General features: G+C 47.5%; 1 protein-coding gene across 1 annotated transcript in view; it reads left to right on the top strand.

Annotated features, from left to right (window-relative positions):
* Positions 1-22,038, top strand: part of ABCC5 (ATP binding cassette subfamily C member 5) — a 273,035-nt gene that overhangs the window by 6,153 nt on the left and 244,844 nt on the right. Inside the window, exon 2 of the mRNA XM_082249426.1 lies at positions 4,691-4,865. Within this exon, the coding sequence (XP_082105552.1) occupies positions 4,737-4,865 (129 nt within the window). The 5' untranslated portion in view covers positions 4,691-4,736. The remainder of the gene's footprint in view (positions 1-4,690; positions 4,866-22,038) is intronic.

Raw genomic sequence — 22,038 nt, 5'->3', positions numbered from 1 at the left:
CTACAAAGGAACCAGGACTGGCGGAGGGGAGGATGGGTGCCTGAGCGGAGAGCGGCTGCTTCAGCTGCCCTCACCAGAGGCCCCCCCCTCACGGAGCAGCTGACCGGTAGGCCGCAAAGCCACAGCCTAAATTACCGGCGGGTCTGACCACGTGGAGGGCGTACTCGCCAAAGTCCGGCCACCCGCTCCCCAGGCCTTACACATAGGGCAAGGCAGATCCCCCCTCAGTACAAACAACCCCGACAGTGGAGGGGGAACAGTGCAACCCGCCTTGAACATAGGGCATGTAGAATGCCAGCCCATGACCCCCAGCAGAGGGGGGTGAACCCTGGAGGGACCGCCCACCCCAGGGAGTACCCGCGCCCCACTCACTGTCTGGGAAGGAGGAAGGGGGCCATATACTTACCAGTCCACCATGTGTGCGAGTAACACTCCCAAGACCTCTTCGCCACCGAAGTGGGGGGCGGGGCTTTCTGCCAGGGTAACGCTGTGACATGGACTAATGGCACCCAGTCATATGCGTCCCCAGGAGATGTTTAACTCGCTGGCCGACCTGGTCTTGGATGGGGCATGTCACGACTGACCCAGCGAGGAGGTCTGCGCACGCTCGCTGGCCAGACTGAGGTGTCCACTGGATTTTTTTTTTTTTTTTTAAATATCCAGCCCGTTGCCCAGTTCAGCAGTTGATTGTAGATCCTCACAGAAAAAATTTAAAAAATCTAATTAGAAAAGGAAAAAATTGCCAGGACCAAGATCCCATCAAGGAACTAGGTCCTTAACTAGGCAAGGAGTAGACTATAGCTGCCCATAGGCGTAGTCAAACTTTTTTTCTGCACATTGTCCTACTCCAGTAGGAGTCAGTATAACCCAATGGTTAGGAAGATCAAGAGCTGTGTCCGTCAATGAAAGAAAGAGAAATGACTTCTTGAGAGGGTGTGACACCAGATCTGGCCACCTAATTTGTAAAATGTACATGGGTTTGCAAATAAAGCATAAAGATAAGTTGTGTGTTTTTTAGTTGAGGTATCTCCTTGACCCTTCATTCGAACTGAAGAAGTGGCTGGGATAAGCCATAAGCTATAAGACACCACATAAACATCACGGAACATGGCCAGCTGAATGTGTCTTAATTACTGCCATACAACTTGTTTGGTAAATCCATACACCTACTTTTTGGCTTCTCTCATTGCTCATTATGTTCTCTTGATTCTCATTTAGCAGACAATGATGACACTTTTCTTAAAGAGGTTGTAAACTCGTTCAGAAAATTTTTTTTTTTTTTACAACCTGCAAGAGAAAGACATAATGAGCTAGTATGCATCGCATACTAGCTCATTATGAAATACTTACCTTAGAACGAGCCCCCGCCGTGCCGCTCTCTTACCTGTATGATGGGCGACATGTTCAGTCGCCTGTCTTCCCGGATCGCGGCATCCGGCCATCTGATTGGCCGGAGCCGCGGTGACGTCACTCCCGCGCACGCGCGCGGGAGCCGACGGTCACGGCACGGGGCTCTGAAGGAACGGCACGATCAGCCGTTCCTTCAGAGCGCATGCGCCAGTGACGTCACTGGCTGCATTAAAGGTAAATATCTCCTAAACAGTACATGTTTAGGAGATATTTACAGTACCTATAGGTAAGCCTTATCATAGGCTTACCTATAGGTACAACTTCCTGAGGAGGGTTTACTTCCTCTTTAAGCGATATGCAGCTAGAAATCAAATGAGCTCCTTTCTAACTGAAATAGAGAGGCATATCCATTGACTTATGCTCTTCCTGTGGGCTTGCAGTGTGATCGCATCCTTCAGGGACTAGTCCAGGCTTGTACAGTCTGATGGCAAAACAGTTTCTATTCAAACAAGTTTCCAAGAATGTGTTAAAATAAAAAAGCATTGCAATAGTGACAAACTAATATTATACTTATGAGATACAATCAGTGTGTCTGATGCCAAAATGTTTTTGGGGTTAATTCTCCTGTGCGGCCCCTTTCACACTTATGCGACCCAAAAGGTGTGCAATTTTACTGCGATTTTGCCGCTATTTTATTTGCAATGATTTTACTGTGATTTTAATGCGATTTTTTTAACTGAACTTGAACCTATGCCTTTGTTCTTGGACCTCAAAATACATTAAAATCGGCTCAAAGTAGTGAAGGTACTACTTGAAGTCGTACAGATATGAACAGTACTCATTTGAAATTATGATGAACTTGTCATGTAACTTTGCAGTCCCAAGTCGCACAAGTGTGAAAGGGGCCTGAGAGTTCCTCGTGCTGTGTATAGCCACCCATAGACCTAAATGGTTGCAGGCAGCTGTACTCATCCGTGCACAACTCATTCCACAAAGCAGGGCACATGCAAACATATACGTTTTTGAATGTGGCTAGTCATGGTTTGGGTACTTCTGTGCGTGTTTGCCACTTGACACAAGCAATGGCACATGGCTACATCCAGCCGCCTGCAACTTTTTAATGTCTGTGGGTGGTTGTAAGTAGAATCCTAAATTCTTGAACATAACAATACACTATTAATTTATATACGCTAGTTCATTTCTGCTGTACTGAAGAATTTCTGTTTTCATGAGCCCTTAGGGTTGTTTAACACCAGGTGTGGTTTGGGGGCTAGAGCAGTGCAATTTCACTGCAAAATGAGGCAAAATGCCTTGTCTCCTATGTGCCATGTTCCCACCACATGTATTGCAGTGGTTTATATGGGTGGCGTGCAGGTACACATGTATTGCAGTGGTTTATATGGGTGGCGTGCAGGTACACATGTATTGCAGTGGTTTATATGGGTGGCGTGCAGGTAAAAAAAAAAAAAAAAAAAAAAAAAAAAAGTATGACAGGCCGTACTTCTTCTTTTTTTTTTTTTTTTTTTTTCTCAACGCAGTGCAAGGACATCCACTGCCTCGCATGGTGCGGTGGCCAATACAACTTTATTGAAATATCAAAAAAGAAAAGTGAATAGTGCAATGTGACTCATCATTAGTGCATTGGCACTGCAGTAATGCCACTGTTTTATACCCCAGCTTCTGCGTTATAACACATAAGTCTGTATGAATAAGTCCTTTAGTTTTGGATAAGCGGGAATTCATTTAAACTTCCTGCCATTTGTGTCCTTGCTAGGCACTAAAAAAAAAAGTGCACTCCAGAAAACCTTAAGGACATCTGCAAAATGTCAGGACTTAAAGGAAAATAAAACTCCTACTTCCCATAAAAAGTAACAGATGTGGCTCATACCATATGTTTAAGTGGTGCACTGTTTAAAACATTGGTTTTTATTGTAAGTCTCAATCGCAGTCTCCTGCAGACTCAGATAAGCGGTCTGCCCACACCTTGTGCAGGCAGGTAGTTTCCAGAGGCAGGAAAAATCAATGGATTACCAGAGAGCTCGCCAGCGCCCTGGTAGTTCGTTGAGTACTATAAGCCGTCAGGCGCAATGGCAGATGGAATTTGTGGGCGTTCATTCACGGGAAACTTTTCAAATCACGACAACGGAGAGGACTCCCACCCACTGTTATAAGGAGAAGAGGGTTTTGGGGGGGGGGGGGGGGAGTGGGGAGAGATGCCGAAACAAGTTAATGTTTCATCCTAAAAAATGGATTGAAAATGTAACATGTTCTGAAAGTAAATTTTTATATATATATATATATATATATATATATATATATATATATATATATATATCTTAAAAGGGAAAAACTGTTGCTTTAACTGCGTGAAAAAGGTTGCTGGAGTTAGGCTTCAACAACTGGTTAGTGTATTTTATTCTGCTAGTACATCTATCAGTTTTTAGTAAAACAGCGAATCAAGACTTTGCAACACCATATATTCGCAAGTGGGAGTCAGACATACAAGTGTCGAGAGCAGATAAACAGTCATTCGATTAGTCCATAAATCTTTGATTTCAAACTGCTTCCAAGAATAGGGATACAAGTTACAGTTAAGGTGGTAAAGGGTCCCAGAGTAATAATTTCCCATTAGAAAAACTTTCTGTGTGCAGCAGCCCCTCCCCCTCCTAATACTTACCTGAGCCCGTCCAGCTATGTTGCAGTAGTGTCTAAGCTGCCTGGGACTCCCCTCCTCATTTGCTGAGACAGCAGCATGATTGTCTCCCGCTGCTGTCAATCTAGATCATTCAGCAAATCAGGGGAGAGAGAGGGGGCCGGGGGCAGGTTCCAGCTCCTTGTCTGATTGGACATAGGGATCTGTGACTCAGCTTGGGTGCCCCCATGACAAGCTGCTTACTGTGGGGGCAGTCAACTGGAGGTAAGGGCCAGGAGAGCCAAAAAGGACCTGAGAAGTGGAGGATCCAGGCTGCTTTGTGCAAAACCAACTGCACAGAGCAGGCAAGTATAACATGTTTGTAAAATCTTTTTTTTTTTTTTTTAAATCACTTTAACATCCCACCAAAGCAGACACTAGCCTATGGACTGCAAGAGTGCAAAGCCCTAAGTGGATATTTCCTTTTGTTTGTTGATGGGTTTCTAATACAAGAAATATAGAGAAATCTCCCTTTTTTAAAGTTTAACTGCAAAAATAGCAAAAATCTGTTTTTAATTTTAACAATTTCTTCCTTTATTCAAAATGGAAAAAGTTTAGGCTTTAATTACGTTTTAAATTATTGAATGATTAGTAAGAATACAACTAGATGAAGTCTTGTTTATTAAAGTGGTTTTCTTTGTTTTAAAGTTTTTGCAGACATTGCATCACTAGAGGCAATCAATGCTAAAGGAAGATGAAAGATTTAGATTTAGGAGTCGAATATGTCATTCCCAGCCTGGGGTACAGAAATGTTCTGGATCAAAACAACTCAGATGAGAAAAATGAGCAAGAGGACTTCAAATATCAGAAGAAAAAATCGCAGGTCAGCTTTCTTTGTGAATGGTCAATGCGAACTAATCAAGTTTTGTTAGAAAAGCTGAAATTTTGTTTGATCTCTTCTGCTTTAGGTTGTTGTAGCTTGTGACTTCACAGCAGAAACAGAAACCAAGCAGCTTTAAATAAAGGGGAAAAAAATAAATACACACACTCCTTTTTTTTTTTTTTTTTTTTTATATTTGTTTCCAAATATTTTGCAATTCATATTTCTGAATTCATTATCAGAAATAACATTTCTTGCATACTTTGTTTGTGAGGGTATACTATTCATATAAATTAACTGCTGTACCTGTGTGTTCCCGCAGGGAAAAAGTCCCTGATCCCTCTTTTTAAATGTGGCCACATGGCTTCTCGCACCCGGAAATGGTGCTGCTTTCAGGCTAATTTCACCCCCACATGTCTTCTAAAGAGCAGCGCAATTTTGGCAATGGATACTGTGGATGTGGGAACGGGTGCAATTTGCACGTGTACCTGCTATAGTGTGAACCTAGCCTAAGACCATGTGCTTTGAAGCAAATGCTTGAATAAAAGTTTAACATTTAGTTATTGCTCCATGATTTTCTTTTCTTGATGCAAGTCTGAAGAGGGAGCCACCTACTTCATTTTTACCCATTCCATGAGAATAAACCTGCACATTTGAAGCAGTATTAAACCTCCCCAAAAATTTAATTTATTGCAGCTTAACAATTCTTAGATGTTGCTGCATTCATTTTAAATTTTTTAGGCTTTTTTGCCTTATATTTTCACCTAACCAGAACAGTAAGTCTAACTTTTCAACCTCCTTTAACAGACCAAGTTGTCCAGCAAAAGTGTCGGACATTTGAGATAAACCGTTTAACACTGACAGGTGTGATTTATAATGTTTTTTATTCATGTAATATCGTTATTGGGAAAGGGTATAGAAAGTAAAACTGTTGCTTGCAGAACTTCTAGTGCGTTTTCAGAAAACCCGCATAAAAACCGTGGGTTCTTCACTGCACTGCAATGCGGTGAAACCGCAGCAGATCAGTGTGAAAAGTCTTAAAAAATGTTAGCTAGAGTTGGGCTTGAAAGGTTACTGAATGTTTAAATTTCTTCAAAATAACAAACATGTTCTACCTACTTGCTATGTGCAATGGTTTTGCATAGAGCAGCCCTGATCCGCCTTTCTGGGCTTCTCCCCTCTGCCAAGGGTCCCCATAGCAAGCCGCTTGCTATAGGAGCACTTTGTGTGTGTGTGTGTGTGTGTGTGTGTGTGTGTGTGTGTGTGTGTTCGTTCGCTCCCTGTGCTACAATTTTCTGATTGCTATTGGCTGGGGTTTTCTCTAGTTTACTAGTGATAGACCATTCACACCTTTTTTTTTTTTTCTTTGGACATTTATTGTCCAAGTTGTGCCATGATGCACTTAATGGAAACCCACAAACCTTCACTAAAATTGTAGCAAGCAGAATTATTTTTAGCTTATGAGGCATCTGCAGTGCAAAAAAAAAAAAATCCTTTTTTCTTTTTTTTCTACATTGAGATCTTTGTCCAACTGTCACACACAAAAGTGTGTTGTTCCTGCCCTGGTAGTTGGTCTAGTTGTTCAAAAATGCTTTGAAGCACAGAATATTGGAGAATGCTTGTTTATATATAAAAACAGGAATGTGAAGCCTAAATGTTGAAGGCTGCATTGCAAGAAATTTGGATAAACCTGGCCAGATGGATCAAATCTCAATCCATCGAGTTTGGAAGGCGTACATTACTTGGTGTGAGTCGCCGGGAGTTTCTCCCCATTCCTTTTGTGTCTTGCCTGTTGGAGTTTCTGCAACTAGGTGTACACCAAATTTTGTCTCTGGGCACCGTCGAGGGCCAGATTTCAGCCTTGGCTGTTTTGTTTCCAAAGGCCGTTGGCGGCGGAGTCCTATGTTCACACTTTTGTGCAGGGAGTACGCTATCTGGCTCCGGTGCGTTCCCTGGCACCTCCATGGGATCTCAATTTGGTTCTGTCCGTGCTTCAAAGTCCTCCCTTTTGAAAATATTTGAGAAAGTCTTCTGCTCACTCTGTCGCAGAAGGTGGCTTTCTTAGTAGCTATTACTTCCTCATGTCGCGTTTCGGAGTTGGCTGCGCTGTCCTGTCAGTCACCATTCTTGGGGATTCATAGGGACAAAGCAAAGTGGTATTGCAACCCTGTCAGGCGTTCCTTCTGAAGGTTGTCTTGGGGTTTCGTTTGAATGAGGACATTGTGCTACTGTCCTTATGTCCTAAGCCTAAACATCCTAAGGAAATTGCCTTACAATCCTTAGATGTGGTAAGAGCGATTCGGGTTCACCTGGCGGGGACTGAACCGATTACGAAATAGGATTCTTTGTTGTTATGGATGGACCTCGTAAGGGGCAGACCTCATCTGCTGTTACCATTTCCAAGTGGGTCAGGCAGAGGGTGGTGCAGGCCTACTCCATTAAGGGTTAGGTTCCACCTTTCCCTGTTAAAGCGCATTCTACGAGCACGCTTAGTGCCTCGCTACTGTCCTTATGTCCTAAGCCTAAACATCCTAAGGAAATTGCCTTACAATCCTTAGATGTGGTAAGAGCGATTCGGGTTCACCTGGCGGGGACTGAACCGATTACGAAATAGGATTCTTTGTTGTTATGGATGGACCTCGTAAGGGGCAGACCTCATCTGCTGTTACCATTTCCAAGTGGGTCAGGCAGAGGGTGGTGCAGGCCTACTCCATTAAGGGTTAGGTTCCACCTTTCCCTGTTAAAGCGCATTCTACGAGCACGCTTAGTGCCTCATGGGCCTTTTGTCATCAGGCATCAGTGGTTCAGGTGTGCAAGGTGGCTATTTGGTCATCTGTACACACATTCACAAAATCTTATGAGGTGGATGTGCTTGCAACCTCGGAGGCGGCATTTGGCCACTTCTTGAGGGTGAACATTTTTCTGGTGGTGAGCTCCAGTTCCTAGTTGAGCTCCTGTTACCTGGTTGGCTATGTTTAGCCTTGTTGAGAATTCTGCGTTTGCTGTGTTTTTTTTTTTTTTTTTTGTTTTTTTTTTCCCACCCCTCATGTTGCACTGCTTCTCGACATCCCAATGGTCTGAAGACTGGAAGCTGTGTCTGTCAAGTGAATGAAAGAGAACTGTATTTTTGTCTTACCGTAAAATCCTTTTTCTCTTACGTCCGACAGTCGCCGCCTCCTCTAAGTCATCACTATTGGGTATTGACTTCCGCTCCGCAGGAGTAGCTAGGCATAAGACTTAGTCAAAAGAACAAAACAATTTGCATAGACACACCCATGGGGGCTGTCCCTCTGGTCAATACCCCCCTGCAGTGACACTCCCAACTCAGTTTTTTTCTGCCTAGCGTCAGGAGTAGTTAGGCTTTCCCTGTGCTGGGGCTACAGTCTTAGCCTTTCTAATCTTTTATTTGATTTGCTTTGAAAATGTCAGTTTTTTTTCTTTGATTTACTAGCTGTTTATTTTGTCAACTTTAGTTTTAGTCAGATCTTCGGATGAAGATGGATTCTTGCGGAGCTGGGATTCGGATTGACCGCCCTGGTTCTCCAGGGCAGAGGGTCCGAGGGACCCCCAGCCCGCCATCGAGCGTTCAGCCATGTGTTCGTCCTGGCATTATGAACGACCCATCCCTGCTCGCAGCAGGGATGCAGCCTGTGAGGTGGCTACCTCACTGGACACATCTGCGGTGCTGCAGTGCTCTGTCCTTGGCAAACTGCATTCCCTGTCAGATGAGGACAGCGGCTTTCTGTTCATAGAGGCACCCCACGCCATCTGGTACAGGTAAGTACTTCTGTGTGGGGCCTCTGTTTGGGGGCAGTCCTGTGTTGCTGTGTGTCCCCCATGTCTGTGCCTGTGTGGTGCTCCCTGTGGCGATCCCTGCGGGGGTCTTTTGTACATGCGCTGCGGTGCTGTGTATTGTTGGGGGCCCCTTCCCCTGTGTCACATCGGTGTTTTTTCTGCGGGTGCAGACGATGTGTGTGGCGGCCGCAGCGGGGAAAAACCACGCGGTCCGTCATTTTTACTATGGGCATGCATGTCTGGCTGCACTGTGGGCTACATTACATGCTGTTTTGGCGCCATCCGACGCCATCTTCCGTGTGGCAGAACGATCGTTCCAAGCACTTGTTCGGCGGCCATTTTCCCGAAGCCTCCCATTCAGTTCTATAGGCAGCCATTTTCCCTGGGTTATTGCAGCTTATAGTTCAGCCTCTTTTGACCTCACTTCCTTTTTCTCTGAAGCAGCGATCGATGTGGTAACACTCTGTGGGGCTCTGCAGACTGTCTCTTCCATAACTTTCTGTTTTGTCATTCCTGGCTCAGTTTCTTCTCCTTTTTGGGGTCTTTAGTCACTGTACATATAGCGGTGGGCTGCGCACTCCGCATCGGTATTAAAGGGCCATTACCTTTTTATTGCACTGTTGTTTTCTTCTAACTTGGGCAATGGATTCTCAGGACAGCAAATTTCCTCCAGCTCTGGTGGGGGACCCCAGTCCTGCTGGGGCCCCTGTTATACCTGACTTGGCCGCCGTAGTGGCGTCTTTAGTGTCCAAAATGGAGGTACTGATGGCTGAACGTGCTGCTAGGAAAAGACCCAGATTGTTTATCTCCTCTGATTCAGATGGTGATGTGGCTGCGGTGGCGGGCGTGCCCTTTTCATGGTCTCGCTCATCCTTAGACCCTCTGGGGTCTGAGGTGGAGGGGGTTGATGTTTCTCCCCCGGGGTCGCCTGAAGAACACGCGACCATGGATGAGTTGATTGTTTCTGTTAAGGAAACTCTACATTTGGAGGATGAGCCCAGTCCTTCGGGCATTGTGTCCTCTTTTGGTACACATAGGACCCGCAAGTCGGCGCAGGTTTTTCCCTGCCCCGCTGAGTTTCATTACGCTGTAAATGAACTGTGGCGCACTTTAAAACGTCCATTTATGGTTCCTAGTTGGTTTAAACTGCTTTATCCCTTTGCGCCGGCTACGGAATCGCAATGGTGTGTGCCTCCACAAGTGCATCACACTGTGGCCGTCTTAAACAAGGCTACCTTGATTCCTACTGAGGAGACCCCGGTTTTTCGGGATCCCACGGACAGAAGGTTGGAGTCTCTAGCTCGCCGTTCCTACACGGTGGCGGGTTCCTTGCTCAAACCTGTTTAAGCGTCCGTCCTGGTGGCTCAGGCGGTGGCTGATTGGTCTAAGGTGCTTAGATGCAACCTCGCGTCTGATTCTGCCCCCCTGCCACGCTGGCTATGGTGGATCAAATTCACCAAGGAGTCATGTATTTGTGCGATGCGTCCTTAAATGAGGCCACCTTGGTAGCACGCCGATCTAGTGTTGCAGTGCTTAACCGTCGACTGATCTGGCTTAAGAGCTGGTCGGCTGACCAGACATCACGGAAAACTGTTGCTGATTTTCCTTATGCAGGTTCTCGCCTTTTTTGGCGAGGCCTTGGATACCTTGGTAAAGGGTGTCACGGGAGGTAAGAGCACCATGCTGCCCCAGAACCCCAAGAACAAGTCCTTTCGTGGCAAGCGGGGTTCCACCTCTCAACCCAATCAAGGGTCCTTTCGTGCCTTTCGGAATCAAACCAAGGGCAAGCCCTTCAAGGGCCAAGGTAGCCAGAAGAAGCCCTGGGCGGGCAAGCAAAAGTCTGGCAATGCCGGTACGGCGGGTCAATCCGCCTCTGCCTGAAGGGGCGCCCTCAACTATTTCAGGGGTGGGGGGACGTTTGCGCGGTTTCCTCCAACCTTGGCTGCTCCGAATTCCGGACAGGTGGGTTCAGGAAATCATTCGATCAGGATACAAGATCGAATTCCTTTCCCGGCCGGCGGACAGATTTTTTCCCTCAAATCTTCATTTGACCCAGGGGACCCATTAAGCGGTGCAGGACCTCCTTGCCCAGGGGGTGATTTTCCCGGTGCCTCATCGGGACAGGTTTTGGGGGTTTTATTCCAATCTGTTCACTGTGCCCAGAAAGGAGGGCAAAGTGCGTCCTATTCTGGACCTGAAAACGCTGAACTGCTTCGTGCTCGTTCGGAAGTTCCGTATGGAATCTCTCCGTTCGGTGGTGGCCTCCCTGAGCCCAGGAGAATTCCTGGCCTCTATAGACCTGAAGGATGCGTACCTGCACATCCCCATTTTCGAGGGTCACCAGAGGTACCTTCGTTTCGCAATCACGGAGGACCACTATCACTTTGCAGCGTTGCCTTTCGGTCTCGCTTCGGGTCCAAGGGTCTTTACCAAAGTGTTGGCGTCTGTTCTGGGCCTGCTGAGGGCACAGGGCATTGCGGTCTTGGGGTATCTGGACGATCTCCTCTTAAGATCACGTGTCAGCCAGAACCTACTGCGCGATCTGTCCACCACGGTACATACGCTCCAGGAGTTCGGGTGGACCATCAACGTGCAGAAGTCGACCTTTTCTCCGTTGGTTCGTCTAACCTATCTGGTAATGATCCTGGACTCTGCTCAGGCAAAGGTGTTCTTGCAGAGGACAAGCTCCGGACCCTGCAGGACGAGATCAGGTCCCTCAGGGACAATCCGTCTTCGTCGCTCAGGACCTGCATGCGGTCCCTGGGGTTGATGGTATCAGCCTTCGAGGCGATACCCTTTGCTCAGTTTCACACACGGTCTCTTCAAGCGGAGATCCTGGCCAGGTGGGACAGACTACCTCAGTCCTTGGATCTGAGTGTCTCATTGAGTCGCCGTACCAGAATGAATCTTCTGTGGTGGCTCAAGTCCCCGGCAGTGTCAGAAGGCAAATCTTTCCGTCCGTTACTGTGGACGGTGATTACCACGGATGCCAGCCTGTCGGGCTGGGGTGGAGTCCTGGGCAACCTGTCTGCCCAGGGCACTTGGTCGGGGGAGGAATCCTCCCTTCCGATCAATGTGTTGGAATTGAGAGCGATAAAACTTTCTCTTCCAGTGGTCGGATCGAATTCAGGGCTGTCCTTTTCGGGTACAGACGGACAATGCTACCGCGGGGGCTTACATCAACCACCAAGGGGGCACCAGGAGTGACCGGGCAGATCGGGAGGTGACTGACATTGTCTTGGGCCGAGACTTATGTCCTGGCGATTTCAGCAGTTCACATTCTGGGTGTGGAGAATTGGCAGGCCGACTATCTGAGCCGCCAGATCCTGGACCAGGGGGAATGGTCCCTGCACCCGGAGGTTTTCCAAATGCTGTGTGCGAAGCGAACCACAAGGTGGAAAGGTTCGTGGCAAGAACGCGCGATCCTCTGGCAGATGCCTCGGATGCGTTTGGTGGCCCCTTGGCATCAGTATCTTCTGATGTGTGCCTTTCCTCCGATTTCAGTTGTTGTTCAGGTTCCTTCGCAGGTTAGCCTCGGAACCGCACCTGGTGATTCTGGTAGCACCGGACTGGCCACGCCGGTCCTGATACGCCGGTGTTGTTCACCTGGCAGTGGCGCCTCCTTGGCGGCTGCCAATGCGGGAAGATCTACTGTCTCAGGGACCGATCTTCCATCCTGCTTTACATTCCCTGGCTTTAACGGCCTGGCTGTTGAGACCCAGGTCCTGAGATACAGGGGTCTCTCCCCTGAGGTCATTCCTACTCTGATCAGGGCTAGGAAATCCTCATCTGGTAAAATCTATTACCGTACCTGGAAAGCTTGCTTCGCCTGGTGTGAGTCCAGAGGGTTCTCCCCTCGCTCATACTCGGTGTTGAGAGTGTTGGCTTTCCTCCAGTCTGGGGTGGACCAGCGCCTGGCGCTGGCCACTATAAAGGGCCAGGTATCTGCACTGGCTATTCTTTTCCAACGCCCTGTGGCGTCTCATTCCTTAATTCGCACCTTCATTCAAGGTATGCAACATTATTTGGCTCCTCCCAGGAGGGAGCCTTTACCTCCATGGGACTTGAACTTGGTTCTGTCCGTGTTACAGCGTGCTCCCTTTGAAAACATCCGGGAGATATCGTTGCCTCTGCTGTCTAAGAAGGTTGCCTTTTTGGTGGCGATCACTTCGGCTCGCAGAGTGTCGGAACTGGCGGCGTTGTCTTGCCGCTCTCCTTACTTGGTAATTCACAAGGATAAGGTGGTCTTGCGACCTCATTTGTCTTTTCTTCCTAAGGTGGTCTCTGAGTTCCACCTTAATGAGGACATTGTCCTGCCTTCGCTTTTGTATGAAGCGTAAGCATCCTAAGGAGGTTGCTTTGCATTCCTTGGATGTTGTCAGGGCGATCAGGGTTTAACCTGTTGTCTACGGAGTCCTTTCGGAAGACGGATTCCCTCTTTGTCCTTCCTGAGGGACCTCGGAAGGGCATGGCTGCGTCTGCAGCGACCATTGCCCAATGGATCAGACAGACTTTTGATTAGGCTTATGCCTTGAAGGAACGGTTTCCACCCTTCCCTGTTAAGGGGCAATCTACCAGATCTTTGCGTGCGTCCTGGGCCTATTGGCATCGTGCCTCGTGGCCCAGGTGTGCAAGGCTGCGACTTGGTCGTCGGTGCACACCTTTTCCAAATTCTATAAGGTGGATGTTCTGGCATCAGCTGATGCCTCCTTTGGCCGCAAAGTTCTCAGTGAGGCAGTGCCATAGGGGACCCTTGTTTTTTTGTGGGTCCCTGGCTGTTGGGGTTGTTTATCCCCTGGGTTATTTGTTTTCCTGGGTTGTTGCTCCTGTTGAGCCTTTTCTGTTGCCCAGAAGGTTCTCTTACTGTGTGTGTAAGGTTCCTTTCTCTGATGTGGGTACTGCGTTGCCTTTTCTACGGTTGCGTCTCCCACCCCTCATGTCTTCATTGCTTTGGGACATCCCAATAGTGATGACTTAGAGGAGGTGGCGACTGTCGGAGGACGTAAGAGAAAACTGAATTTTTGTAAAATCTTACCTTAAATCTAAAAACAACCTCTTTTGGGGTTGTTTTCTTGTTACCTACTGCTATTCTACCAAACTGAGTTGGGAGTGTCACTGCAGGGGGATATTGACCAGTGGGACAGCCCCCATGGGTGTGTCTATTCAAATGCTTTTGTTCTTTTGACTAAGTCTTATGCCTAGCTACTTCTGCGGAGCGGAAGTCAATACCCAATAGTGATGACTTAGAGGAGGCAGCGACTGTCGGAGGACTCAGAGAAAGGAATTTTACTGGTAAGATTTTACAAAAATTCAGTTTTTCTGAGGTTCACTGACACACAGCACCCCCCCCTCCCCTCCCCTCTTTTGGGGTTATTTGTTCTGGCACTGCTCGTTACAAACTGGAAGTCCTACTGCAGGAAGTAATGGTATACTCTCTGCGACTGCCCCAGGGGTGTAACTAAAAAGGTTTCCGCCTAGTCCTACTCCTAGAGAGCAAGAGCAATAAGCCCAATGGTCTGAAGACTTGAAGCTGTGTTTGTCAGTGGACCTTACGGCAAGACAAAAATCCTTTTTCTTTTTTTTTTTATTGGTTTATAGCGCAAAAAATAAAAACTGCAGAGGTGAATCCAATATCACCAGAAGAAAGTTCTTTTTGTGGGAAAAAAAGGACATCCATTTTATTTGCGTACAGCATCGCACTACCTCGTAATTGTCAGTTAAAGTAATGCAGTGCCATATCGCAAAAAATGGCCTGGTAATTAAGGGGGTAAAACTGTCCAGTCCAGAAGTGGTTAAGGGCCTCAATAGTTTGCAGATGCTGTAACTTAAAGAACTGAACATTTTTATTCGTTTTTCAACATAAAACAAAGCAGGTGCAAGACATTTAGACTGGCTAAAGACAAAGTGCCAGCTTACAGATTATAAAATAAAGAAGCAAGGATAGGGTAATTGGACCCCTAAATAGGGTACAAAATATATTATCACGTAATGCTGGCAAAAGAGTAACCAACTGGCTTCTAGTAGAAGAAAAAAATCACATTAGCTCAACTAGGTCCTACCTGTGCTAAGGTACGTAACCAGATGTCAAAAGGCACTGTGTACTAGACACAAAAAAAAGGTCGAAAAATACAAGAGGGCAAGAGGAAGAAAGGAGGAAAAAAATGTTACTGTAGAATATTCACCTGTGTCAGAGCCCTACCCAAATTGAAAGTGCCATGCTTTGTGTGCATGCCGTGACACAGCCAGGAGTATGTCAGACTGTGGAACTTCTAAAAGAATTCCGAAACCCAGTTATGGTCATCAAGTGAGACAATAAAGGAGACAGTCAGGAATTCTACTTCTCATTTCGGATACTAGAGTGCAATTCAAACACAGTGGGCTCCCGTTTCTTAATTTAAGAGCAAACAAGCATCACGCTTCAGTCAGCACCTGCGCAAGGAACTTTTTTGTAGAAAGTTTACAGAAGGAATGAAGTGGGAGACCCAGGAGGGATGTTTTGGGTTTGAAAGGATCCCAGGATCAATTTTTTTTTTTAATGATTTCGGTCTTTTTTCATTGTTATCAAAAACAAAAACTCAATGGTGATTAAATACCACCATAAGAAAGCTTATTTGTGTGAAAAAAATGTTAAGTGTAGTCTGGGTACAGTGTTGCATGACTGCGCACAGTGTTGTCATTCAAAGTGCAACAGCTCTGAAAGCTGAAAATTGACCTGGGCAGGAAGGGGGTGAAAGTGCCCAGTACTGAAGTGGTTAAAGTGACATTCTATTTATTTTTGAAATAAAAAAACATGATGTACTGACCTTCTCTGTGTAATGGTTTTACACAAAGCAGACCCAAGCCTTCTCTTATCGAGTTCCCTGCCAGCGCTCCTGGCTGGCCCCTTCCTCCTAGGAAAGTTCTCCCACAGCAAGCAGCTCTCTATGGGGCACCCAAGCAGGCTCGCTACCTGAACCGCTGGTCTGTGTGTCCATTTACACACAGCTGTGGGTCGGCCCTTCCCTCCGCTCTTTTTGGTGATTGACCGTAGCGGGAGTCAAAAGAATGCATGAAGGTAAAAATCCTTGAGCTTTTGCAACCATATTAAGATTGTCGTTTTCTTTCCTAAAGTGAGATGTAAATCATATCTGCCCACGTCATTTAAAATGAATGTTTGTGCTGTAGAAAGTTAATTCTATGTTCATAAAGAGAGAACTGTCTACTTGTTTGGAAGCAATACATATTGGTTAGTAGCTGCATATTTAAGATGATGGGTGTGTTTTTTTTCATTCAGCTGATCCATTTATCATGGTGATTCAGCACTTGCAAAGTCCCCTTTCCACTTCTTGGTTCCTGTATCCCTTGGGCCTTTTGAGCAATGAGGCACAGGCTATTATTTCATCCAGTCATACCGAATATAATCCTCCTGCTTCTCATTCCTCAAGCTGCTTTATGCATTGGCTCATTCAGTATATTGCCTTGGGGCTCAAAATTTACAGTGACAACTAAAGTCTTATTAGCTGACTGCCTCTCTGGCAGCAGGACATAACTAAAACTGTGTTGTTGGTTGCAATTACCTCACAGCATCTAAAGTAGAACTCTTGGCAAAACTTTTTTGATTTGGATAGAGCAAGGGTGGGTTATAACCCCTTTCCAATTTTTTTTTTTTTTTTTTTCCGCTATCCATGTCCTTTTTGAGATTTCCCTTCACTTTCTGTCCCATAGCCAAATAGGAAGTGAGAGGAAATCCTTGATAATTAAGGCAATCCCTTGGTCACCTCCAGGTCACCAGAACCAGTGTTCCTTTTGAAACCTTTTCCCCTCTTACTTTTCTGTGGACAACCCAAAATTTGTGGTTTCCTTTTACTTTCACTTCAATGCTAATGGTAAACATGAAAAATAGAGTGGGTGAATCTCCCTAATGGGGGTGTTCCATTAGAATAGGCGACCTGTCAGTTTAGGTATCGGAAGTGACATTCCATCACCTGAATACTTAATGCACATGCGTAACAGGTTTGATAATGTGACGGAACACCTGCAGTCAGAAGATGGCAGCAGACATGTTACTACACCCAGCTATGTCTTGAATTTCGCAGCCATTTTAGCCAGGGCTCCACAAATCCCAGATGCCAGGTCGCTAGCTTTGAAGTTGCTTTTCCTTTTACCCTCAGAAACAGAGCATAATATACCGAATTTTTATAAAACCTATATATTTTCTCTTTGTTCACGGAAACCGCTTCAGATCTTCATAACTATTGAGTTATACTGCCCCCTACATGAGTAGGACACTAGGCAGAAAAACGTCTGGCTATGCCTATCGGCAGTCCCAGGTAGTATACTCCTCCTCTCTGCTATAGTCACACTTTTTTTTTTTTTCTGCCTGGTCAGGAGTAAGGACATAATTCCTTGCTATGATCTTTGGTCCCGGCAATTTTTTTCTTTTTAGATAGAAATTTTTTTTCTCCTGGATTTTTCCTGTGAGATCTGCAATCAATTGCCGGACTGGGGGACGGGGTGGATAATCTAGATGCAGTGGTCACCCCAGTCTTGCCAGGGAGTACGCGCAGACCTCAGCTCTGCGCTAATTTAGCCCCACTGGACAGGGGCTGGCTTGCAAGTTAAAATGCCTTGCGAGGTCGCATACGACTGGGTCTCGACCCAAGTTGCAGCGGTCCTCCTGGCAATTCAATGCCTGCTTGGTTCCTGGTATGGTGAGTAGCTGTCCCTTCTCCCCCTGGAGGGTTTTGGGATGGACATGGGCCCCTCCTTGGGATGGTCAGATCCTCGGGTTCTCCTCCTTCCCGCAGGAATCCCCCCTTGCCAAGTCCCTCATCTGCCTCCTCCCTCCACGCTGTGGTCTGGCCACTTTCCTGGGATGGCGGCAGAGCACTAACTGGCGATGGGGGCCGGGGGGAAAGGGTGCGTTGCTTGTGAGCCAGACAATTGATTGTGCGGAGGCAGGGGGGGGATTGTACCTGGTAGGGGGTCCTGCCTGGATCTGTTCTTGAGGCCTGGTCTCCCTTCTGGGTCTCTGTAAGCCTTGTGGTGCTGCCATTTTGTTGTAGCCTGTGTGTTTCTATACAAGGCGGCCATGTTTGTGTAGTCCGGCGGTCATTTTCTTGTGGTTTGCCATTGGAAATAGAGGCGGCCATGACAGTGGAGCCTTGAGGGCAGTGATTTTTGGCAGTGGGATCCCCTAATCCCCTGGTGCTGACTTCTGGATCATTTTACTTCCTGATCTCCGCACGTGTAGTGCAGATTCTCCTGGTGGCTGCAGGTGCCTGTGTCTGTGGGTGGCGTGTCTGGTGGGGTCCTCTCCCACTCTGCTGAGAATCACGTTGCTTTTTGCCTAGCGACTGGGTGGTGGGGGCTGTCCCTTTAGCAGTGTTTTTACACTTTTTGTGTGATCCCTCTGGTGACTCATTGAGTGTTTGGCGCACAATTCCCCACCTGATCCTCTGTCTGAGGCTGCGGGGCCCTCTGGGTCACAACCATCCATCCATGCCCTGACGGCGATCCTGGAGTCCCCTTGTGTCCCTGGTGGAGGGGGCTTGCAGGCAATGGGCGAGCACAAAGAGCCCCCCGTGTTCCCCCTGCTTTATCTGTCTCATCAGATCCTGAATCTGATTCGGCCACCACAGATGCAGGTCACCCTGCTAGGTCACCAACCAGGCACCTGGAATCCTCTGATTCCTTCACTTCTGCGACCACGCATGAAAAAGTTGCTAGTGGATGCACTGATTGTATCTGTGTGCGAGACCCTGAAGACAGAGGTGCAGGTGCCCTTTGGCACTCACAAGCCATCCAAAGCTGCAAATGTGTTTATTTTCCCTGCCTATTTTGACAGAATTTTCACTAAAGAGTGGAGATGACCAAAACATCCCCATAGTTGGGGTCCCTAAAGGCTCGTACACACTATAAGAAAATCGGGCGAACATTTTCATCCAAAGAATTTTCGTATAGTGTGTACAGAACTTTTGACAGACTATTCAGAATTTTCGTAGGAAAATTCTCGAAGGGACAAACTGCAAAATTTTTCCCGTACGTGGGCTACACAGTGACCTGGAGGGGTAACTGGTCTCCCCGGCCTTTGCCGAGCTGTTGGACCACAGCTTATCCAGGGGCTGCAGTTGATCTCTAATGCCTCTGGATGCGGCTCCACTGATGGCTCGCCTCTCTGTTTTGGCAGTGGTCCTTCGGTGTGTTTTTTGGCTCAAGTGCTGGTCTGCGGATCAGACTTCAAAAAAGGCCTTGACTGATCTTCCTTGTTAAGGATATCGCCTGTTTGGAGCTACCCTGTATATCATGAACGGTCTCACAAGGGGGAAGAGTACTTTTCTTCCGCAGGCTACTAAAGGCAAGGAACCTCGTCGTAGACATGGGCCTTACTCCTCAGCTCATAAAGTTTTTTTTTTTTTTTTCTGTCCCTCAGGGTCGACTGACAAGGACTCGAAACCTTTCAGGGCCTCTTCAGGAGGATCCAAACTAACCTGGTCTGGCAAGCCAAGATTGGGCTTCTCCAGACCTGGGGACAAGGCTTCTTCTGCATGAAGGTGCGCCTTCACCTGTATCGGGGGTGGGGGGGGGACGTCTCACTGGTTTACGGACCCGTGGACTTCCCGGGTACAAGACAAGTGGGTCCACAAAGTCTTTTTGGTCAAGCTACAAGATTGAGTTTCACTCTTGCCCCCCCCCCCCCCCCGACAATGTTTTTTTCTTGCACCTGTCCCCAGACCGCTTACAGGGCCTCTTTGGGGCGGTACCAGACCTGTTCCTTCAAGGGGTGATTGACCCAGTTCCGACCTCGAAACGTTTTCAGGGTTTTTACTTAAATCTGTTAACAGTTCCCTGGAAGTAAGGCAAAGTGCGTCCAATCCTAGACCTCAAGGGGCTAAATTGCTTTGTGCAGGTACAGAAGTTCCGAATGGAGTCCATTCGAACGGTGGTGGCATTCCTGCATTAGGGGGATTTCCTTGCCTCTGTCAATATCAAGGATGCTTACCTTCACATTCTATTATGTGCCAGTCACCAGCGTTTTCTTCGCTTTGCTGTGGGAGAGGAGCATTATCAGTTTGCCTCTGCTCCTCTGGTCTTCAAAAGTGTTAGCCCCGATGCTAGCTTTGCTACGCCAATGGGCGATTGTGGTACTGGGCTACTCGGACGATCTCTTGCAAGCAGAGAACCTGGAGATCACAATACGATCTCTGTGGGAGTTCGGCTGGATTCTGAATTTTCAAAAGTCTGCCCTGGTTCCTGGATTATCTAGGCCTGACTCTGGACTCTGCCTTAGCCACAGTGCTTCTTCCTCTGGACAAACTCTAGAAATTGCAGGCTGCAATTAGTCTCCTGCTGTCCAACAGATGGTCATCCCTCGAGACTTGCATGTGGGTGCTGGGCCTGATGGTGCCTACCTTCAAGGCCGTTCCATTTGCACAGTTTCATACGATGTCCCTGCAAAGGGAAATTGTGACCAAATGGGACAAGACTCCGCAGTCTCTAGACAATCGGATCCAGCTGAGTCAGGGAACGAGGGAGTCCCTGATATGGTGGCTTCATTCTCCGGCGCTTCGGGTGGGCAAATCCTTCCTCCCCCTTTATTGGACAGTGGTCACCACGCATGCTAGCCTGCCCAGCTGGGGAGGAGTCCTGTCCAAGAATTTTGCTCAGGGGATCTGGACGCTGGACCGATGTCTTGATACTCCGAGCAATCAGACTGTGTCTGGACCATTGGACTTCATCTTCAGGGTTGTCAAGTGCCCATTCAGACAGTGCCATGGCTGTGGCTTATGTCAATCACCAAGGGGGCACTAAAGGGGCCTGGTGGCTCTGGAGGTAGCCGGCATTCTAAGGTGGGCAGAATGGCTCGTTCCAGCCCTCTTCACCGTACAGATTCTAGGGGTGGAAAACAGGCAGGCGGATTACCTCAGTCGACAGGGGTTGGACCAAGGGGAGTGATCCCTTAATCCGGAGGCGTTTCATCAGTTGTATCTCCAGTGGGGCACCCCCGCGGTGGATCTGTTAGCGTCTTGGCTCAACAGAAAGATGCAGAGGTTTATGGCTCATTTAACGAACGCCACAGATGCCCTGGGGGTCCCGTGGGGTCAGTATCGTCTGACTTATGCCTTCCCTCTCAAGCTTATGCCAAGACTAATAAGCAAGATTGAGGCAGAAGGGATTCTGGTCATCTTAGTGGCTCCGGACTGGCCTCGCCAGGCTTGATAAGCTGATCTGGTGCAGCTGGCCCCTGACGTTCCTTGGAAGCTTCCTCTCGGGGAGTATCTGCTGTCCCAAGGACCGATCTTCCATCCTGCTTTAGTCGCTGGCTTTGACGCCTTGGCTGTTGAACGCCAGATGCTGAAGGATAGAGGTTTATCTGAGTTGGTGATTCCTACACTGTTAAGAGCTAGGAAGTCTACTTCTAGGAGGATCTACCATCATACGTGGAAGACGTACACTGCTTGGTGGGTTCATCCTCGCTCCTTCTTGGTGGATCGGATCTTAACCTTCCTTCATTGAGGGGTTAAACAGAAATTGGCCTGGAGTACCATCAAGGGCCAAGTGTCGGCTTTGGCGGTCTTCTTCCAACGACCTTTGGCCACACGCTTCCTGGTGTGTACCTTTCTTCAGGGTGTCCGACAATTGGTTCCTCCAGTGTGACTCCGTTGCCACCTTGGGACCTCAATTTGATGCTTTCAGAGCTCCAGAAGCCTCCCTTTGAGAATCTTCGGGAGATTCCCCTGCTTACGTTGTCCCAGAAGGTGGTCTTTTTGGTGGCTATCACCTCTGCGCGCAGGGTGTCGGAACTGGCGGCCTTATCCTGTCCTTCACCTTACCTGGTGATTTACAGAGAGAAGGTGGTTCTTCACCCCTGTCCGTCGTTCCTTCCAAAGGTTGTCTCTGATTTTTTCATTTGAATGAAGACATTGTGTTGCCTTCCCTGTTTACAAGGCCTAAACATCCAAAGGAAATAGCCTTTCATGCCTTGGATGGAGTATGGGCATTTAGGGTGTACCTGGCAGCTACATAGTCTTTCAGGAAGTCAGACTTTGTGCTCAGGGATTCGGCCTTGTAAAGGGTTGTCCGCTTCTCTGCGACTATTTCCAAATGGATCAGACAGACAGTGATTCAGGTCTATTCCATCAATTGTCAGATTCCCCCTTTCCCTGTTAAGGCCCACTCTACTAGGGCGTTTAGTGCCTCCTGGGTTTTCCGTCATCAGGCGTCAGTGACGCAGGTTTGCAAAGCGGCCACTTGGTTGTCTGTGCACACTTTCACAAAGTTTTATAAAGTGAATGTGTTGGCATCTGGATGCTTCTTTTGGCAAGGTTTTGCAGGCTACTGTTGAGAGGACCTGATCCTCTTCGAGGGTGTAGTGTTTTTTTTCAGGTGGGCTCCAGTTTTG

Source organism: Pelophylax lessonae (assembly GCF_965119305.1).
Source record: "Pelophylax lessonae genome assembly, chromosome: 3".
Taxonomy (NCBI): Eukaryota; Metazoa; Chordata; class Amphibia; order Anura; family Ranidae; genus Pelophylax; species Pelophylax lessonae.
Note: the sequence above shows the minus strand (reverse complement) of the source record. Positions and strands in the feature narration are given on the sequence as shown.